The sequence below is a fragment of the Pyrus communis genome, chromosome 2 (assembly GCF_041283825.1).
Source record: "Pyrus communis isolate YQ-2024b chromosome 2, ASM4128382v1, whole genome shotgun sequence".
In the NCBI taxonomy this organism is placed as follows: domain Eukaryota; kingdom Viridiplantae; phylum Streptophyta; class Magnoliopsida; order Rosales; family Rosaceae; genus Pyrus; species Pyrus communis.
Window position 1 is genome coordinate 21,930,343 of NC_142566.1, and position 18,592 is coordinate 21,948,934.

General features: G+C 36.8%; 2 protein-coding genes and 1 pseudogene across 2 annotated transcripts; 1 reads left to right on the forward strand and 2 right to left on the reverse strand.

Annotated features, from left to right (window-relative positions):
- Window positions 1-814: 814 nt before the first annotated feature.
- On the reverse strand, window positions 815-6,326 carry LOC137725088 (putative serine/threonine-protein kinase SIS8). The gene is made up of 11 exons (XM_088687010.1): window positions 5,954-6,326; window positions 5,536-5,626; window positions 4,797-4,874; window positions 4,494-4,597; window positions 2,660-3,666; window positions 2,538-2,578; window positions 2,200-2,268; window positions 2,015-2,082; window positions 1,820-1,880; window positions 1,599-1,631; window positions 815-1,165 (listed from the first exon to the last, which is right to left on the reverse strand). Exons 5-10 carry the CDS (start codon window positions 3,645-3,647, stop codon window positions 1,626-1,628), a joined length of 1,233 nt encoding a protein of 410 aa, XP_088543136.1. The 5' UTR covers window positions 3,648-3,666; window positions 4,494-4,597; window positions 4,797-4,874; window positions 5,536-5,626; window positions 5,954-6,326; the 3' UTR covers window positions 815-1,165; window positions 1,599-1,625.
- A 1,214-nt stretch (window positions 6,327-7,540) lies between these two features.
- On the reverse strand, window positions 7,541-9,190 carry LOC137725087 (uncharacterized; annotated as a pseudogene).
- A 4,007-nt stretch (window positions 9,191-13,197) lies between these two features.
- LOC137747151 (naringenin,2-oxoglutarate 3-dioxygenase) lies at window positions 13,198-15,783 on the forward strand. The gene is made up of 3 exons (XM_068487183.2): window positions 13,198-13,683; window positions 13,861-14,289; window positions 15,163-15,783. Exons 1-3 carry the CDS (start codon window positions 13,321-13,323, stop codon window positions 15,463-15,465), a joined length of 1,095 nt encoding a protein of 364 aa, XP_068343284.2. The 5' UTR covers window positions 13,198-13,320; the 3' UTR covers window positions 15,466-15,783.
- Window positions 15,784-18,592: the final 2,809 nt, after the last annotated feature.

Sequence of the window (18,592 nt, forward strand, 5' to 3'; positions counted from 1 at the left end):
TTTTTTACATATATATCATTCAATTTCTTAAGTGTTATAAGTACAAAATAAATAAATTAAAATCTACTTAGTAAATACATATACCATTGCACTTGATGGGAAACACATTGTACGAAACTAGTTTCAACGATCCAACCGTCAAACTTGTTTGTATATGCTTCGAGATCGCATACGCCAAAAATAGCAAAAAAAGAAACATTTAGAGATCAAGTAACGCGACAAAACTTTTCGACGGTTATAAATGAAAAATAACGATTTAACGGTAGTTTTAACTCTGATTTTGATGATTTTTTACAGCTACACTCCTTGACCCTATATGAATCCAATGAACTAATTCGATCGTCAATTTAAAGTATTTACACAAGTGGATACCACAAAATCTTATGTTATACTTAATGAAAGTATTAATAAACTCTAAGTGTTAGTAAATCTACCATTTTGATGGGAAACACATTGTACGAAACTAGTTTCAACGATCCAACCGTCAAACTTGTTTGTATATGCTTCGAGATCGCATACGCCAAAAATAGCAAAAAAAAAACATTTAGAGATCAAGTAACGCGACAAAACTTTTCGACGGTGATAAATGAAAAATAACTATTTAACGGTAGTTTTAACTCCAATTTTGATGATTTTTTACAGCTACACTCCTTGACCCTATATGAATACAATGAACTAATTCGATCGTCAATTTAAAGTATTTACACAAGTGGATACCACAAAATCTTATGTTATACTTAATGAAAGTATTAATAAACTCTAAGTGTTAGTAAATCTACCATTTTGATGGGAAACACAATGTAAAGAAAAATTCAATGTTTCACACTTCTGCTTCTCGTCGTCTGCCCCTAATGTATTTCGAGGTCCACCACATCCACAACACCCTGTAAGCTGTCGTAAACATCGACGATATGATAATTCCATCACTTTCGATACCAATGAGCTACCAAACCCAAGAAACTGGTGTACTAGTTTTGCAATAGAGCTGGCTAGACTGTCTGCTGCACTGTTTGTGAATGCCTCTGCATGTACGCATATAACATCTTCAGTAAGATGCTTGAAAGTAACTTACAGTAGATGATTCAACTTCCTTCCATATTCCATGGACATCCATATCCTTCAGAGGCTTGAGACCTTTCCGACATAACCCCGATAAGCACTATTTCTGAAAAAGTAAAAATTTGCCGATGAACTTTTCTAGATATTCAAAATAAGTCAAACAACGAAAGAAAACTAAGGAACTCTAAATTATTGGAATGTATAGCGTGACAGAGTGATACAACATAAAGCTGAATTTGTTGTCACAATTGAGCCTGTGCAGTTTTATTCAGTTTGGTAAGTTATCAAGTAAAATCAAATCAAAACTTAAAAGTAAAAAAAATCCAACAAATCATATTACTGCAATACAAATTCACAACATTGACTAGAATGTACTATCATGATGAATTATAGAGCGTGGTCGTGCTGCAATTTAGAGCTTTCAAGATCTTCTTTAAGTCCATATCAACAACAAAGGAAAACAAATCATGTACCACATGAATTCGTAGATTGGGCGGCACAGAGAGAGAACTACGGAAAAGATACAAGATAATTCTTACCTGCAGAGAAGATGATTAGGTTGCCCTTCAATTCTGCAGCACCAATCAAAATATTCAACAAATTACCAACTGAAAAACATAAAAGAAAAAAAATCAACCACCAAAATTTCACATTCACTTGATTGGGATTCATTGCAACCAATCAAGACCCAACATAAATCACAGAGTAATGCCAATGGGAACGAAATTTAAAAAGGGAAAAGCTTTAGCTGGAACGGTACCGTTTGACTGTGAGTGGCCCGAGAAGTGAGAGTAACAAAGGAGACCCATGGTACATAGATCCTGCAAAAAAAAAAACCCAACAGATGAAGAAAAAAAATATGATAAAAAAGATTATAATTTCCAAATTTAAGCATAAAGTTTAGGAAAGTGATTAAATTATAAATAAATTTAAAAAAAAAAAAAAAAAAAAAAACCTACTTAGTGCCTCTTCCTCTTCGTGCTCTGCTCCTCCGTCTTCACGTCCATTTTTCTGACAGCTTTGCTGTGTATTTTGGGAGCGAGATCAGTTGCATAGTCATGTGTAATAATATTATCCATAGTTGGCATATGCATCTTTTGGTTTCTATAACAATTGAGATAAAAGCAGGCGTGAGCTTACTTCACATTTAAACTGAACTAATGCATCACCAGAAAAATCTTGATCTAAAAACTTTTTCACAGCTACTTCCTGTCATGCAAAAAGTCAACACATGCCAATAAACAATTTGTAAATAATAGAACCCAATAGCAGCCATATTCCAAAATTATAATAATAACAAGTCTCATGCCATGAGCAACCAACATATTAAGCATTAACGTTTAGAAAAGTATCACAGTTCAAAGTACAGACATCTCAACGATTATTGACAAAATATCGATGTTTGAGAATCATACAAACACTTTGAGAGCTAGAGATACAAAGAAAATATGGGAAAGTATAAGATGAATAACACTTACAGTGCCATTCCAATCTGCATGATATACCTCACCATAGGAACCTACAAAAACAGAAATTATATTGAACCTGTTTTTACAAAGTATTCCAAATTTAAGCAACAAAATTCTGAACCTGTGCTTACCAATGCCAATGCGTTCACCAATCTGAAGATCCTCCCATAGAATTTCCCACTCTGCAACTTCCCCTAGTGCGGGATACCTCTCATAGTGACCATCACAACTAGTACACAGGCCACTATTGCATCTGTCCATTGGCTTACTCACTGATTCTTTATACTCGTTAAAAGCTTCGGAGTTCATTGGGGGATTATCAAGAACAGGATTACAAATCTGGGTTGTTTCACTAGTTCCACCAGACACGATTACAAATCCCTCCTCAACAGTATCTAAGAGAAGAGAAAACTTGTTTGTCTCTGATTCATTTCGTTGCTCAGCTAAATCCAAGGAAGATTGTTTCAACAAGTTATCAAAATTGGCATAGCTCACTTCAGCAGCAGTTTGAGTGGACAGCTCATTGCCTGATAATAATTGGACCAAATAATTATGAATCCCATCATCTACAAGTTTCCCATCTGCATTCATTTGACCAAGCAACTTGTCTTCATGCAGATATTGAGGATTCATATCTGAAAATAAATCTGCAGGAGGTGATGCACCACTTTCCAACAAGACAACATGTAGTTTTTGTGCAAACTCTGGGTTCTTTGCTGCACTGATGACATACTTTGATACATTTTTCACTTTCCTTTTCTGTGCAGATGTGGCTTTTTCAGTTGTACCCGATGAACTTTCACATGATTTACGAAGTGATCTAAGGGGAGTCCCCATATCACTGCTAGAACTCTCCATTTGGTTTTCGTCAACAACGATTCTTCTATCATCTTTTGTTTGAATGCCTGCATATGATGCTTCTTCTGACCGTGAGCTGCCAGCTCTAGAAACTATGTCAAGATCAGAAGGAACTGCTAACATTCCACTGCCCTTAGCTTGAGCCAAACACACATCTTTAGGCATTTCGGTGGCATCTTGAAAGCTCCTTATGGCAAAGAAAGAATTCAGGAGCTGACTAGTAGGCACCTCAGCAGGAATTAATGTTCCAGGTGCACCCATCAAATCAATAATATACTCACTGCACCAAGTAACAAACCCATTAATCATCATAAATCCAGGACATCTTACGGCCTGCACTAATTCACCTTAGCAAGATGAAAAATGTGCATGGGATTGTAGGAGCAAAGCAGCAAACAAGAGCATGCACCTCTAATTCTAAATCCATTACTTAAACATGATAGTAAATTCAAATCCAACAACTTAAAAGTAGAGGTACATCCAAAATGAAAAGAACTGCAGAGATATCGCAATGACATATGAATTTATCTTTTCAACGGGGACCAAAAAAAAAAAAAAACATAATTACTCTTAATCCAAGACTCCAAGAAACTTCATTAAGCAACATGTCTTGCAGAAATAACATCAGCTGTTTCAAGAGCTGTTCAAAAAGTAGAGAAAAATTGGTGTATGTTGAACTATATTGGTCATACTATAATTGGGTTCCTGTGTCTTAAGGGAACAACCAAGCACCTACAGTTTGTGGACAAACACATTGGGCATTGTGCAGCCCCAAAAAAACCATTCAGACACAAGGACACTGCTAACACATGTTTGAACATGATTTTCATGTTTGATTCACATGCCAAGCAAGTCACATAAAAAAACAACCCAGATACTAGTAAATAGGTCTGGGCCTCTTGGTGTTAATAAATTTTGAACGATAAAAGAGTATTGCCTGCCTGTTCATTCAACGCTGATTATGGAAATGGTTCAATAAATAGACATCTAACTACCTGTTATCACAAAGCACGGAGCCAAGACAACTTGAGTTTGTAAGAGAACACAAAATTCTCAGATGAATAAGCAGAAATGAAATAATATAACTGAACCATCAAGGGAACCTACAATTAGAACATGTCGTAATCCAAGACTTGGATTCCAATCCTTTTTCAAGGTGTTGACACAAATCTCACCGTTGTTTGGATGGAAAATCTTCGTCAGGAAGTAGCCTACAACAATTATTTTCCAGAAATTATAATCCAAATAGGGACTAAAAGAGTTCTACCATATATAGGCCTTTCATCAACAAAAACATCTTCAGTTGTCTACGATCACGCATTCCAAACAGAACGAGGGAACAAAAATATAACATGTCCACTTAAATGATAGTGTTATCAATTACATCATTTATGATCATAACAAGCAAACCTTTAGGAGGAGAGTGTGGAAAGTCCCTGGACAATAACAACTTCATGCGGAAAACACCATTCTCATAAGGAGTGCCAGCTGCAAGGCCAAGATCGTAGCTCAGTAAATATCTCAAAAATATTCAAACGATAGGAGCGAAAGACTAAATTACAGCTTATGCCAAAAAATAAACATGCATGGCCCTTCAATATCAGCATATATGATTGAAAATCATCATCGTTAATCCTAACTTGAATGCCTTCAGTTCCAAGAAGCACAAAAGCTAGATCAGAACGAATCAACTGATGTGACACAAAAGGAAGACAGAAGAAAAGTGCCAATGACGAAAAACATTGAATATGCCCAGTTCAATTGCACTATGGTTGGATTTTGAATCGCTCCCACATTAAAGCGCATGCATTGCCACATCCCTCAACACAATATTGTACCTTTCGCGATAATACTATACTACTGAATTTCTACTTTGATCTTCTAGAGTGAACCTAAAACGCAAACATGGATGATAAGTTATGAACATTATGTTGCCATGGAACACCGTCATAACCCAATTTCATTTTGTTTTCATTTTTACTCTTTATGATGTATGATATTGCAAATTCAATCAAAATAGTTAAACGAAAGTAGATAATGAGCGTGAAAATTCCTGTTCTACATTTCAAGCGAATCAAGTGCCATAACAACGTATATACATATAAACAAGATATAAGCATAAACGTATCGTAAAGATTATAAGACTCACATCAGCTTGCCAGGGGTTCCACCGAGACCCCTGTGATTGTATAAAACCTATCCTCAGGATGAGAAAGTGCTACCTTCACCCCCTTTAAGGCCTTTTTAACCTGTAAGTAACCGAATGCCAATCAGTTTCCAGGACAAATATCTTTAAAAGTAACCATTTGTGAACAAACATAAGTAAATACATAGAACTCTGAATAATTTAGCCTATGTGGACATATACACCTGATCCAAATGAAGTGAATCCAAAATGAACAGGTCAATTCATAATAAAAGCAAATGATTACATGCTAAAACAAAATGCAGCTTCAAAACCGAATAAGCATGAATACTAGCATTGTATTTTATTTATATAGCTTAACTTTTAGATAAGTTGCCTATCAAAACTGCATGAAACAAATCGAAGTAAAAATGGAGAATACCTTCAAACGATCACGATCAGATTATTCCCGTGCCTTTTTTTAGTTTGACTTTGCCTCTCCTCAATCTCCTGGTTTTTCCTTTACAAGTTTATATTAATCCTCATCTGAACTACAATAATAACTCTCGCTATCCTCACTACTATCATTTTCGGATTTCCATTCATCCTCATCTTCATTTGCCTCTTCCGGTGCATTGTATCGTGGCAGATCACCAAGGTCAATTGAAATTGACTCTATTGGTATTTCGAATTCGGGAACTCCAGCTACTTCAAACGGTTCTTGGACAACATTAGTATCTCGGAGTGTTTCTTCACCAATTTTTATCAAAGATGATAACTGTTGGTCAGCGATGTTGTCGTCGTTGTCATCTTGATTTAGTTCCGAAATATCATATAGCCCTCTTCGATCAATCTTCTGAACAGCTTTCCAACCATTGCCGGCTTTAGGGTCGTCTAGAAAGAATATTTGTTTCGCCATAGTTGTCAAAATGTATGGGTCTTCATCGTACCAACGTCTGGTAGTGTTTACTGATAGTAAACCATGGTCTCGCTTAACACTCGTTCGGTTATGTGCACTTAAACAGTATCACTTGACACCTGTCTTTGTAAAGCAATTGTACTATACTAGTTAGTTTACCATAAAAATCAATGTCTTCACTGTCGCCCGCACCCGGGACGTGGACACCACTATTTTGAGTAGACGACTTGTCATCACGTGTTGCCCCCAAGAATTTGATCCCGTTGACATGACAACCTGAGAACAATTCAACGTGAAGCGGTCCTCTTGCCAAGTTATATAATTCTTCATCGTAAGAGGGTGAATTCAATTCCTTCAATTTGTTCATCTAATATAACATATACAAAAAGTTAACTTGTTAGTGTAACCAAATTTGAAGACGAGCATGAACAAGTTGGAAAATATGCTGAATTCAAAACACATACAACTTACATGTTCGTGAAACCACGAAGGAAACAATTCACGGTGCTTCTTGGCATATAAATGTGAAGGATGTTCCCGCTTCATCAACCGTTCATGCTCTTCAAGGTATGGCAAAACCTCATCACAATTGTTGAGTATGAACCAATGCGCTACCTCCATGTCTTTTTTGGTAAACGATTCACCTTTTACAGGCTCGCCGAATGGTCGCGCAATTTGGGCAAAAACATATAGTTTCTCTTTTTTGACACCACCGTCATTATTGCGTTGAGGACGATTGAAAGCTGTCTCAACATCTTAAAGATACATTGCACAAAAAGTAAGTGACTCATATACGACCCATGCCTCCACAAGTGATCCTTCGGGCTTTGCCCTATTTCGGACACACTTTTTCAACTCACCAAGATATCTACACAAATAAAAGGTATGCTACAAATTATTCAAAGTGTTCGTTGATCATTAATCTGTTATATATATATACACTTAATTAAGTACCTTTCTATTGGATACATCCATCGTCAATTGACTGGTCCAGCAAGCAATGCCTCATCTGGCAAGTGAATCATCACGTGAATCATACTTGTAAAGAAAGCTGGAGGAAATATCTGTTCGAACTTGCATAAGACGTTCACAATGTCGTCCTATAATTGTTTAACATCCGACTTCCGCAAACACCTTGCAGTCAATTGTGAAAAAAATCTAGACAACAACACGATTGGTTTCACCACATCAAGAGGCAATAAATGTCGAATACCAACCGGTAGAAGGCGTTGGAGTATCACATGACAATCACCCTCTCACGTTCACACAACGCGAGATATTGGAAGCATACCCATCTGGAAATTTTACAGAAGAAATAAAGTTGAAAAACTCTTTCTTCCCATTCGGATTAACTGTAAAAAAAGGATGGCCTTTCTTCAATGTACCACCAACTTTCTTCATCCACAAGGATGGCCTAATGCCCATTTGTTCCAAATCAAGGCGAGCTTCGACCGTGTCTTTCGTTTTTCCTTCAATGTCTAGAATTGTCCCGACCAAAGTATCAAACACATTTTTCTCAATATGCATAACATCAAGGTTGTGTCTCAATTTTAACTTTGACCAGTATGGGAGCTCAAATAACATACTCTTGTGTGTCCAGTTCAGATGTGTAGTTGGTCTGGGCTTACTGACCCCTTTGCCAAAATGACCAAATTCCAAACGGTTTAATTGATCCAAAATCTCATCTCCAGGCCATTCTCTTGGTCTTGGTCGAGTCTCTTTTGTGCCGTGGAAGGCTTTATCGTTCTGACGCCACTCGTTGTCCCAAGGGAGCCATCTACGATGACCAAGATAACAAACTTTTCTCGCATGCCAAGACGATGTTACGTTCTCCTTGCATATTGGACATGCCAAATAACCCTTAGTCATCCACCCAGAAACCATTGCATACGCGGGAAAATCGTTTACTGTCCACATCACTGCTGCTCTCATGGTGAACATTTGCCCAGTATACTTATCATATGTACGAACACCGTTTTCCCATAAATCTTTTAGCTCATCTACCAACGGCCGCAAATAAACATCAATGGACTTTCCTGGATCTTCAGTAATTAATAGAGTCAACATCATGTATTCTTTTTTCATGCACTTCCAAGGCGGCAAATTATAAGGAAACATGACGACCGGCCAAGTGCTGTGGATTTGGTTTAGAACCGAACGGATTAAATCCGTCGGTGGCAAGTCCCAATCTGACGTTTCGCGGGTCAGCTGCAAAATCAGGGTACATTCGATCAAATTCTTTCCATGCTTCTCCATCTGCAGGATGCCTCATAACATCGTCATTTACTCATCCTTCTTTATGCCATCTCATATCGGTAGCGGTGTGCATCGACATGTACAATCGTTGCAACCTAGGCTTCAATGGAAGATAACACATTACTTTTTGTGGAATCTTGGTCTTTCTATTTTGTGATGTCATTTTAAACCTTGGCTCATTGCATACAGGGCATTTATCCAACTGTGTGTTCTCCTTATAGAACAATATACAATTATTTACACATGCATGAATTTTTTCATACCCCAATCCAAGACCCTTCAACACTTTTTGGGCACTTTTATGATCTTCAGGTAAACAATTGTCCTTTGGAAGCATCCTCTTGATAACTCCTAAAAAGTAATTGAAACACTTGTTTGACAAACGAAACTTGATCTTGCCATGCATCAACTCCACAATTGCTGTGAGCATCGAAAAGTTTTCACACCCCGGATATAATTCTTGCTTGGCATTTTTCAATAGTTTTTCATAGTTTTTGAATGCCTCACTATCAATGGTTGGACGACCGTCATCTCCCCCTTCCTAATTGGTGTTGGTTGTAGCATATGGATAAACATCATTTAGAATATACATAACTTATTCATTAGGATCCACATTACATTCAACAGTCTCCACTCGTGTCATGTATGAAGACGAAGCTTGGTCTAATCGTTCTCCATGATGATACCAAGTAGTATAGGTCTCCATCATCCCATTTCTTACTAAATGAAATCGAACATTTTCGAATGTTTCCCTCATTGAGTTGTTACACTTCCTACAGGGACATCGAATATGAGTTGAAACTCGGTTGTGTCTAGTTGCGAATTCAATGAAATCATTTATTCCATCCAAGTACTCGATAGCACATCTATTATGATTATGTATCCACTGTTTGTCCATTTTGCCTGCAATCCCAATAAAAGTACAACAACTTCAACTATTGTCTTCTCACCTTATTCCTCCGGTAAGGGCCTATCCCATTCAAAAATACACAGTTATGTGCCGTAATTTACGATTCCAATGGATTAAATTTCGACATGGGCAAATTTCGACAGCATCTCCTTACAATTCTTCAAGTGCACGCAGTAGATACACAATATCCACTGTGTACTCGAAGAACATTAGGAAATGTTACCAAAATTTCCACTATCGAAACCTAATCTATGAACCGCAAACTACAACACATAACTATGCATTCCCAAACTGTCCAAAAAATGGGACAATTCAATAATTAATTGGACCGCAGACATGCTTTTGCATCCATGCACAAAATCCAACTAACTCTCAAACGGGAAACTAAGTTTTTCTTGAAAAAAAAAGTGTACGAAGTTAAGTTGTATTAACTTCGTACAACACAAAACAATTTTGTAATTGATGTACAAAAATATGTGCATACAAATAAATTAAATCACAATAATTAGTGAAACTAAATAAAATAGATACAAAATATTAATCCTTGTAAACTATAATGTTGATGGCCTTAGTTTTTATTTGTTTATACTAATTATATCATCGAATATACATATTCTAGTTAGTTACACTCGAGTAATTTTGGTGGTGAGATAAATGTACTGTTAGAATATGAACACAAGTGTAAGCGTATTTTGGCTATATATTGGTTTTAAAAAATCTTATTGAAAGATGTTTTGGTTGTCTTCAAGTTTACAAAGGATTGAGACTAAAAATGAATCCTAAATTACTTACTTGTATTAAAATTGGAAGATGATATTGAGTTTCTACAAGGATTTAATAAGAGAATCATAGCCATTGTTTATCTACATAAGTATGGCATATGCTCACAAAAATCAACCCGCTCATTATTGAACTAAAACATATTGTCTTAGCATTGAGAATTTAATAGTGATGATAAGATTAGCTTTGAAGATCATGGCTTTTGTAGGTTTTCTATATAATTCTTAGTTGCAGCACATTGCATTTACCCTCAATTCAACCGTATAGCACAAATTAAGGAAATTTCAAGGGGAAACCAACATTTCTTACAATTTCTTCTATGTAAATATATAAGTTAACCTCGATAAAGTATTCAAATGAATCCCAAACAAGTCTTCAACAATATATCTACAATCTCACTCCTTTTAATAGGTAAAATTAATAAAGATTACTTCAAAATTCAATCTCACAAAACTCCACCATTACCAAAAAAAGGGCATAGCAAGTAAGCAAAGGTACATATACAAAAATCCCATATGCAATATGAAAAAAATACTTTCAAATTCGTTCTTCAATGATAATTGTATACAAAAATCCTGTACAAAACAAGTTTAGTAGTTTTAGTTTGAATTCTCAATTCAAAGTTGCCAATCTTCGTCGTGCAAAGTGCAGTCGCGCAAAAGCCATTTGCGCGACGTTTTGTGTTTAACGTCACGCAAACATACTTTGCGCAACGCATTTAGCTGCGTCGCGCAAGTTTTCGTCGCGCAAACATGTTTTTGTACTAGTGGAGACATTCAACCTAGTAACTTAACTTTGTATTTTCTTTGTTATTATTTTTCATCGTCATGCCGAATACTTGTTGTTGAAGGAATGCATCAACAATGCTTCACATGGAAAAATTGAATTTTCGTAATAAGGGGGGACTACTTTTCTCAAATTATATCAATGTCTTGTAAGATAGAACTTTATAAGTGGACAGTACACATGATTAGAGAGGAGTTAATAACATGCATTCTAAAACAAGTGGTATCAAAGCTTGGTTCAGATTTTAATTTAGTTTAAATCAATTATATATTAGTAATTGAAATTAAGCACTCAGAAGTTTTCTATCAAAGCAGTGACGGTTGGTGACCTTGTGGGAAGTGAGACCAAAGGGAAGTGATATATCCATACACAAATGTTATTACCAAAGGGGGTGGTAGGTACATGCATGGGCATGGTTAGGTGAAGATCACGTGACGCGATTTCCACCTACAAATCGCCTTGTTTTTACTGTCTTTCACTACCAAACCCCATATCTTGTTGGCTATGCTCAATTTCTGGTATTTCATTGGTAATCTGTACTTTAAACAAAGATTACAAGTTACAAGTCATTGACTTAAGAATTGAAAAGAGAGCAAAAAAAGTAGGGTGCATTTTTGTTCATCATACCCTCAAATGGTGGTAATGCACAGTATCTTACTTATTATCGCTGAATGAGTTTAAATTTTGAGATTTGTGTCTATAAATTACACATATCTCGAAATTTAAACTATTGTAACAATGATAAATAGAATGGTGAGCAAAATATTTCCCGTGATGGAGTGTCTTGGTAGTTAGGATTTTTATCTTCAACTCATTGTTTTTCGAATTCCAGTGAGTAAACAAGTCAACTAACAACCAACTGACCAAGTATGCAACAATCAAAGTTGTATGGTAACATTTTTATTTTTGACCCAACATTAATAGACACGTTATATATTCACTTCTTGTAATTAACTCATCATTAAACATTGTAAAGTGTAAAGTTAGGATTGTTTAATAACGTTTTTGCTTTTCAATTGAGTAATTTCGTTCTTAATTCTTTTAATTGTAAGTTATATTACTATTCTAAGTTATAATAAGAACAGTCTGATATTTGACCTTGGAGCAATTTACGACTTGTATTTTCGTTTTTATTTTAAAAACCATTATATGTGTTCTTCCTTTTTCTTTTTATTTATTTATTTTTTTTTTTTTTGGAGAAAATATATATTATTTCTAAATTGTTTTTCATGCGAGGGAATGAATATAGGGTTCAATATTAATGACTGAATTTATTTGTTATAATATGAATAGATTAGGTACACCATATGACCGTGTAACCATCTAAAAATTCTTTGTTTCTCATATCTATTATCCTTTTTATCTCCTTCTTCATTCTCATTCGTCAATCCGAAAACAGAAAGAAAAAAAAAAATCACTTGCCTATGGGATTGAAGCTTCTTCGTTAATGCAATATTTTGTTTTAATCAAACATATTAATTTCAATATATAAAAACTAATACAAGGTTAGGAAAGTCCAAAGACAATCTAGAATGTAACCAAGCAAAACTACAACCCAATGGATGCTAGAGAGATTATCTACTTAAACGATTTTTTTGTAGATAACATGACGTGGCGATTGATGGTTAGATTTAGAATTCAATAGCAACCGTCACATAATTAATGGGCTCCCTAGAATGTTTTGAAAAAGATATCAATCTAAAACATGGATAGATGCAAGTGGCTCTTTTCCACAGTGATGAAAATGTGTTGAATCCTTGCATGACAGCGTGAATTCAAATCTTGTATCTAATAAAATTTATCGTTTGACAAAAAAAGAAAAAACATGGATGAATACACCGCCATAATACGAGCATTTGATATTTATCCATAAAAGATTGTGACATAATATTTCGGTTTCGAGAAGCCAAAAAACAAAGTGGTTTGGTAGCTGTGAGTCTTAATTATGAATGTAGGTGACTCCACGAGCCATGAGGTAGTTGTAGCAAACCTAACCATAGATATATATTCACCCTTTAAATCTCAATATATATACACCTCATCCTACCCACAATTTTCAAGCACTGATCACATTTTTTCTCTCACCAAAACAAACACAAAACGTATTTCGTTTGAGCCAATACCAAGTAGACAGAACCAACAAATTCGACACCAAAATATGGCTCCTGCTACTACGCTCACATCCATAGCGCATGAGAAAACCCTGCAACAAAAATTTGTCCGAGACGAAGACGAGCGTCCAAAGGTTGCCTACAACGACTTCAGCAACGAAATTCCGATCATCTCGCTTGCCGGGATCGATGAGGTGGAAGGCCGCCGGGCCGAGATTTGCAAGAAGATTGTAGCGGCTTGTGAGGACTGGGGTGTTTTCCAGATTGTTGACCATGGGGTTGATGCCGAGCTCATATCGGAAATGACCGGTCTCGCTAGAGAGTTCTTTGCTTTGCCATCGGAGGAGAAGCTCCGCTTCGACATGTCCGGTGGCAAAAAGGGTGGCTTCATCGTGTCCAGTCATTTACAGGTGATCACAATGCTATATATAGGAAGTCGAAATCTCAGGTTCTTTTGTTTTGATGCTAAAATAAAATTCGTTAGTTTATTACTATTTTTCGATATAAACTGTTAAAATAAATTCACTAGCTATTAGTTTAGTAATATTATCTATAGTATACAAAATATTGACGGACTGTAAATTTAGGGAGAAGCTGTGCAAGATTGGCGTGAAATTGTGACCTACTTTTCATATCCGATTCGTCACCGGGACTATTCGAGGTGGCCAGACAAGCCTGAGGCCTGGAGGGAGGTGACAAAGAAGTACAGTGACGAGTTGATGGGGCTGGCATGCAAGCTCCTGGGGGTTTTATCAGAAGCCATGGGGTTGGATACAGAGGCATTGACAAAGGCATGTGTGGACATGGACCAAAAAGTCGTCGTGAATTTCTACCCAAAATGCCCTCAGCCCGACCTAACCCTTGGCCTCAAGCGCCATACCGACCCGGGCACAATTACCCTTCTGCTTCAAGACCAAGTTGGGGGCCTCCAGGCTACTCGGGATGATGGGAAAACGTGGATCACCGTTCAACCAGTGGAAGGAGCTTTTGTGGTCAATCTTGGAGATCATGGTCATGTGAGTAAACACTACATAATTTTATAATTAAACTTGCAATTTACAATTACTTTTTTGGCTCGAACAATAACAGTTTTATTAGAACGTTACAAAGTTGGTGCATAAATAAAATTATATTTAGGGATGTGATATTCACATACCATTTTTTTACTTCTCACATACCTTTTTAATTTTCGGTCATCGGATCGGATGAATTGAATAAGGTCAAATGACATAAATTAATAAGAGGTGTGTAAGAAGTAAAAAGAAGTGTGTGGATAGCACACCCCCTATATTTATAAACAATTGTTAGCATGGTAATTGTTTCAAAGTCGTACATAATGGAATTATATTATCTCTATACATTTTTCAGTTTTTTTTGTTAAAATTATAGAGGTGCTCGCTTGTCTTTTAAAAAACTAAATAAAATGGGTATGTTCATATGACGATGGTGGTGGGCAAATGTCATTTTCTTCATGTGAATAAGCAAGATAGGGACGTATATATATTTGTTTAGTATTATTAAGTATTTAATTTCTATTTTATTATTCATATATTTAATAATTGGTTGAAATTTGATGGAGCTATTGATTATTATTTATAAGTAATTAAAGAAATTAAAAACCAGTAAAAAGTTGAGTAAATAACTGGTTATACGGGGTTTTCTCTAGTACATAACAACGCACATTTTATCCACCACCTGCGGTGTGCTGTTGGCAATTGACATTGAATCTCACATTTATATCTTAAGCGTGAGATTCATGGTGCATTAATAATCAGGATTTACTCACACGCGGATGAACGTAACACTAGGGTTTAGCATGAAATGAAAAATAAAATCGGGGTTTGAGTCAATTGAACTGATTGAATTATTGTGCCTAATTGGTTGAGCAGTTTCTGAGCAATGGGAGGTTCAAGAATGCTGATCACCAAGCAGTGGTGAACTCAAACAGTAGCAGGCTGTCCATAGCCACATTCCAGAACCCAGCGCAAGAAGCAACAGTGTATCCACTCTGTGTGAGGGAGGGAGAGAAGCCGATTCTCGAGGCGCCAATCACCTACACCGAGATGTACAAGAAGAAGATGAGCAAGGATCTTGAGCTTGCGAGGCTGAAAAAACTGGCCAAGGAACAGCAACTGCAGGACTTGGAGACAGCCAAAGTGGACACAAAGCCAGTGGACGACATTTTTGCTTAGACTTCTCCAGTCACTTCAAAGCTCTTTGTGGAACTACAGCTACTTGTACCTTTTCCTTCCACTTCTTGTACTCGTAACTTCGCATTGGTGTGTTGGTGGGGGCATTTGCCCCCACCTACCTTTTCCTTCCACTTCTTGTACTCGTAATTTCGCTTTGGTGTGTTTGTGGCTCACCACCCTCCCCCTCCCACAACACCCCCCCCGGGGGGGGAACAAAATCTGTTTAGGATCCGTGGTAGTAAAGGGCCCCTGAACTTATATCCCATATTTTGTTTTTGTTCTTGAATTTTCATATTAGTTTATTATCCTCCAACTTAACTCTGTGTTGCATGAATGATCCTTCTGTCAAATCTGCCATTTTTCCATCAAATTTTAGGGTATACTGGTGTTTTCCTACAGAAAAAATGTAACATTTATGAAAAAAAAAAAATTAAAACAAAATAAAAGAGCTTGGCTCCTCAAGGTTAAGGAGGAGTTCCTCCTTGACACACCCTAACCCGGAACATCCACTTGGACTCCAAATCGAGCTGTGTTGGTCAACACCTAGAGGGTGATGAAGCTATAAAGTGTAGTGATGTAGAAATGTGAATAAATTTAAACCTAAAAGTGCCTAAATACAAGAGTGGGCTATGAGCGGGAATGAACCCAATTCACACGTGATGACAGAGTATAGGTACAGTACAATAAAACAGGGTGAGAAATTATACCATCGAAGGTAACCGTCTACCCTAAGATTTGCCAAGAATCCTTGTCGATATGAAAACTCAGCTACTAAACCCTAGAGGGGCGAAAAACAAGGTTGAGTGGGCCGGAAAATAAAGTTTTAATAAAAACCTTTGGAAACGTTATAACCCCTCGTCGTAAAACATGTATAGTTTCTAAATTATACATACTACGTATAGTATGAAAATACTTATTGTAGCCTGCAAAACGTAAATAAGGCATGACATCCCAAAATTACAAAATTTTAACAGTAATATAAGTAAAATCAAGTGCTCAACAAACTATGCTAGCACACGAGTCGGAGTCGCCTAATGCAACCTGTACGACATGACTAGGTGTAATCATAATATACGTTCTTGTGCTACGATCATGTGAAGATTGTCGATTATCGCGGTCACCTACAAGTCGGAATCGCTTAATGCAACATGTATGACAGGACTGACACCTATTTGGATCCGAGGCAAGCGTGCAGTGTGGAGGTGAACATACACATGAAATTGGCCGTGGCACTAGGGGAGCACTAACACCAAGGTGCAACACTGATGAGCAGACTTCATAAATATAAGCATGTCATAACAATTCAATAATTCTAATCAACATAATAAACTTGCATCCGCATCCCGTAAGATTATTTTGGCATTTCACAATAGTGCAACATTTCTTATAACAGTATTTAATCATGGCATTAAAGATTATAAGCATACATGTGCATCCCGTAGGATTTATGATAACTTCATAATTTTTCGTTATTTCGCTAATTCTTATAAACTTTAGTCTAAACCAGGCATATGTAAGAAATTCTTTTCCAAATGCATAAATGGAAACAATCAATTACACACACACACACACACACACACACACACACACACACACACACACACACTATAAAAAGGAAAAGACTTACTCAACTGAAGTCCGCCCTACAACTCCCTAACACGAATATCAAAGCGTCTCTAACAATCGTCGTCTAGAACAAATATCAAATCATGTCTTAGAATTCATATTGATAGAACACGTAACTTACATAAAACACATCCTCAAGAACATTCTAGAATGATTTGAAACTCATTAACCAAAAGTCAATCGTCAATCGAATGTCGATGGTAGAGTCCACAACCTTACGTAACTCAAACCGGAAGATCCGTACCTTGGATTTCCGATATGAAACTGCCAAAGATACACATTATGATTCTAGAACAACATACTAAAATTTCATTATGATCCAACAGTTGGATCTCCAACAACTGCAAATTCAAGTGGTGGTCGACGTTTTAGATTTACAAACTTAGAAAATCCATCCGGGAATATTCGTACGTCAGATTCCCGATCTGTCAGTTCCTAATATCCTTAAATATTATGTACTACAATGTATTAAAGTTTGGTGATGATCCAATGGTCAGATCGTTAAATCATATAATAACCAAGTAGTGGCCCTTAACGGAAATATAACCAAACAACGGAATTTCGTCAATCGGATGTCTAATATGGAAATCGGGGCTCCTATTTTAGCCTAGGAAGGTCAAGTGGTGTCTCTGCCCATGCGCCGGCGGCGGCGGAAAAATAAACTACTTCCAAAAGTTATCAAATTTCACAAAAATGAAGATCTCAACGAGTAGAGCAAGTTGTATACCTGTGGTCAAGTCCAATTTGGCTGGGAAAAGCCCCAAATCGTCCTCGAACTGCCGAAAACCCTAGAAATGGTGGGATTTGATTCAACTCTATTGATGTTCTGACACCCCTGCTAGTGTTTGGGCCTTGTTCTTGGGTTCTAGGGGAGTCAACTGGAGGTGGTGATCGAAGGAAATCGTTGCAGAAAAGGCAAATTCGCCGCCGTGACCCACGAACCTGTACTAGTCATTCTTCGCGATACGAGGTCAAAACCCCATCAATCTTAGGTGTAAAATGGAGATGGGATGATGGTGATTGATTTCCAGGTGGTGGTGAACCTTGGATTTCCGGAAAAACGCCAAATAACGATGGAAAAGTAGCCAGGTCCCACGGGTCCATGGGGAAGAAACGGGTCATGAACCGGGTCAAAGGGATCTAGTGCTCCTCTACTCTCTCCTTTCCCTTCCTTTCTCTCCTCTCTGGTTGGTCACTCTCTCTTCCTCTTCTTTCTAGTTGGGCAGCAGCCCCCTCTACTTTCTCTCTTTTTTTTTTCTTTTTTTTTTTTTCCGTCCAATAATCTCCCTTCCCTCATTTCTCACAAATCAATTTTTAAAATAATAATGTAATAAATAGGAGAAATATATAAAATAACAAATAGTAATCTTTACAAAAGTACTTTTCGGATTTGTAGTTATGTAAAACCTCTATTGTAGTTCCGATTTTAATTCTGCTTGCATCTACGCGTTCTCATCGTTGAATACTTCTAGAATACAGTAAAGTACTAGTTCATACGCGT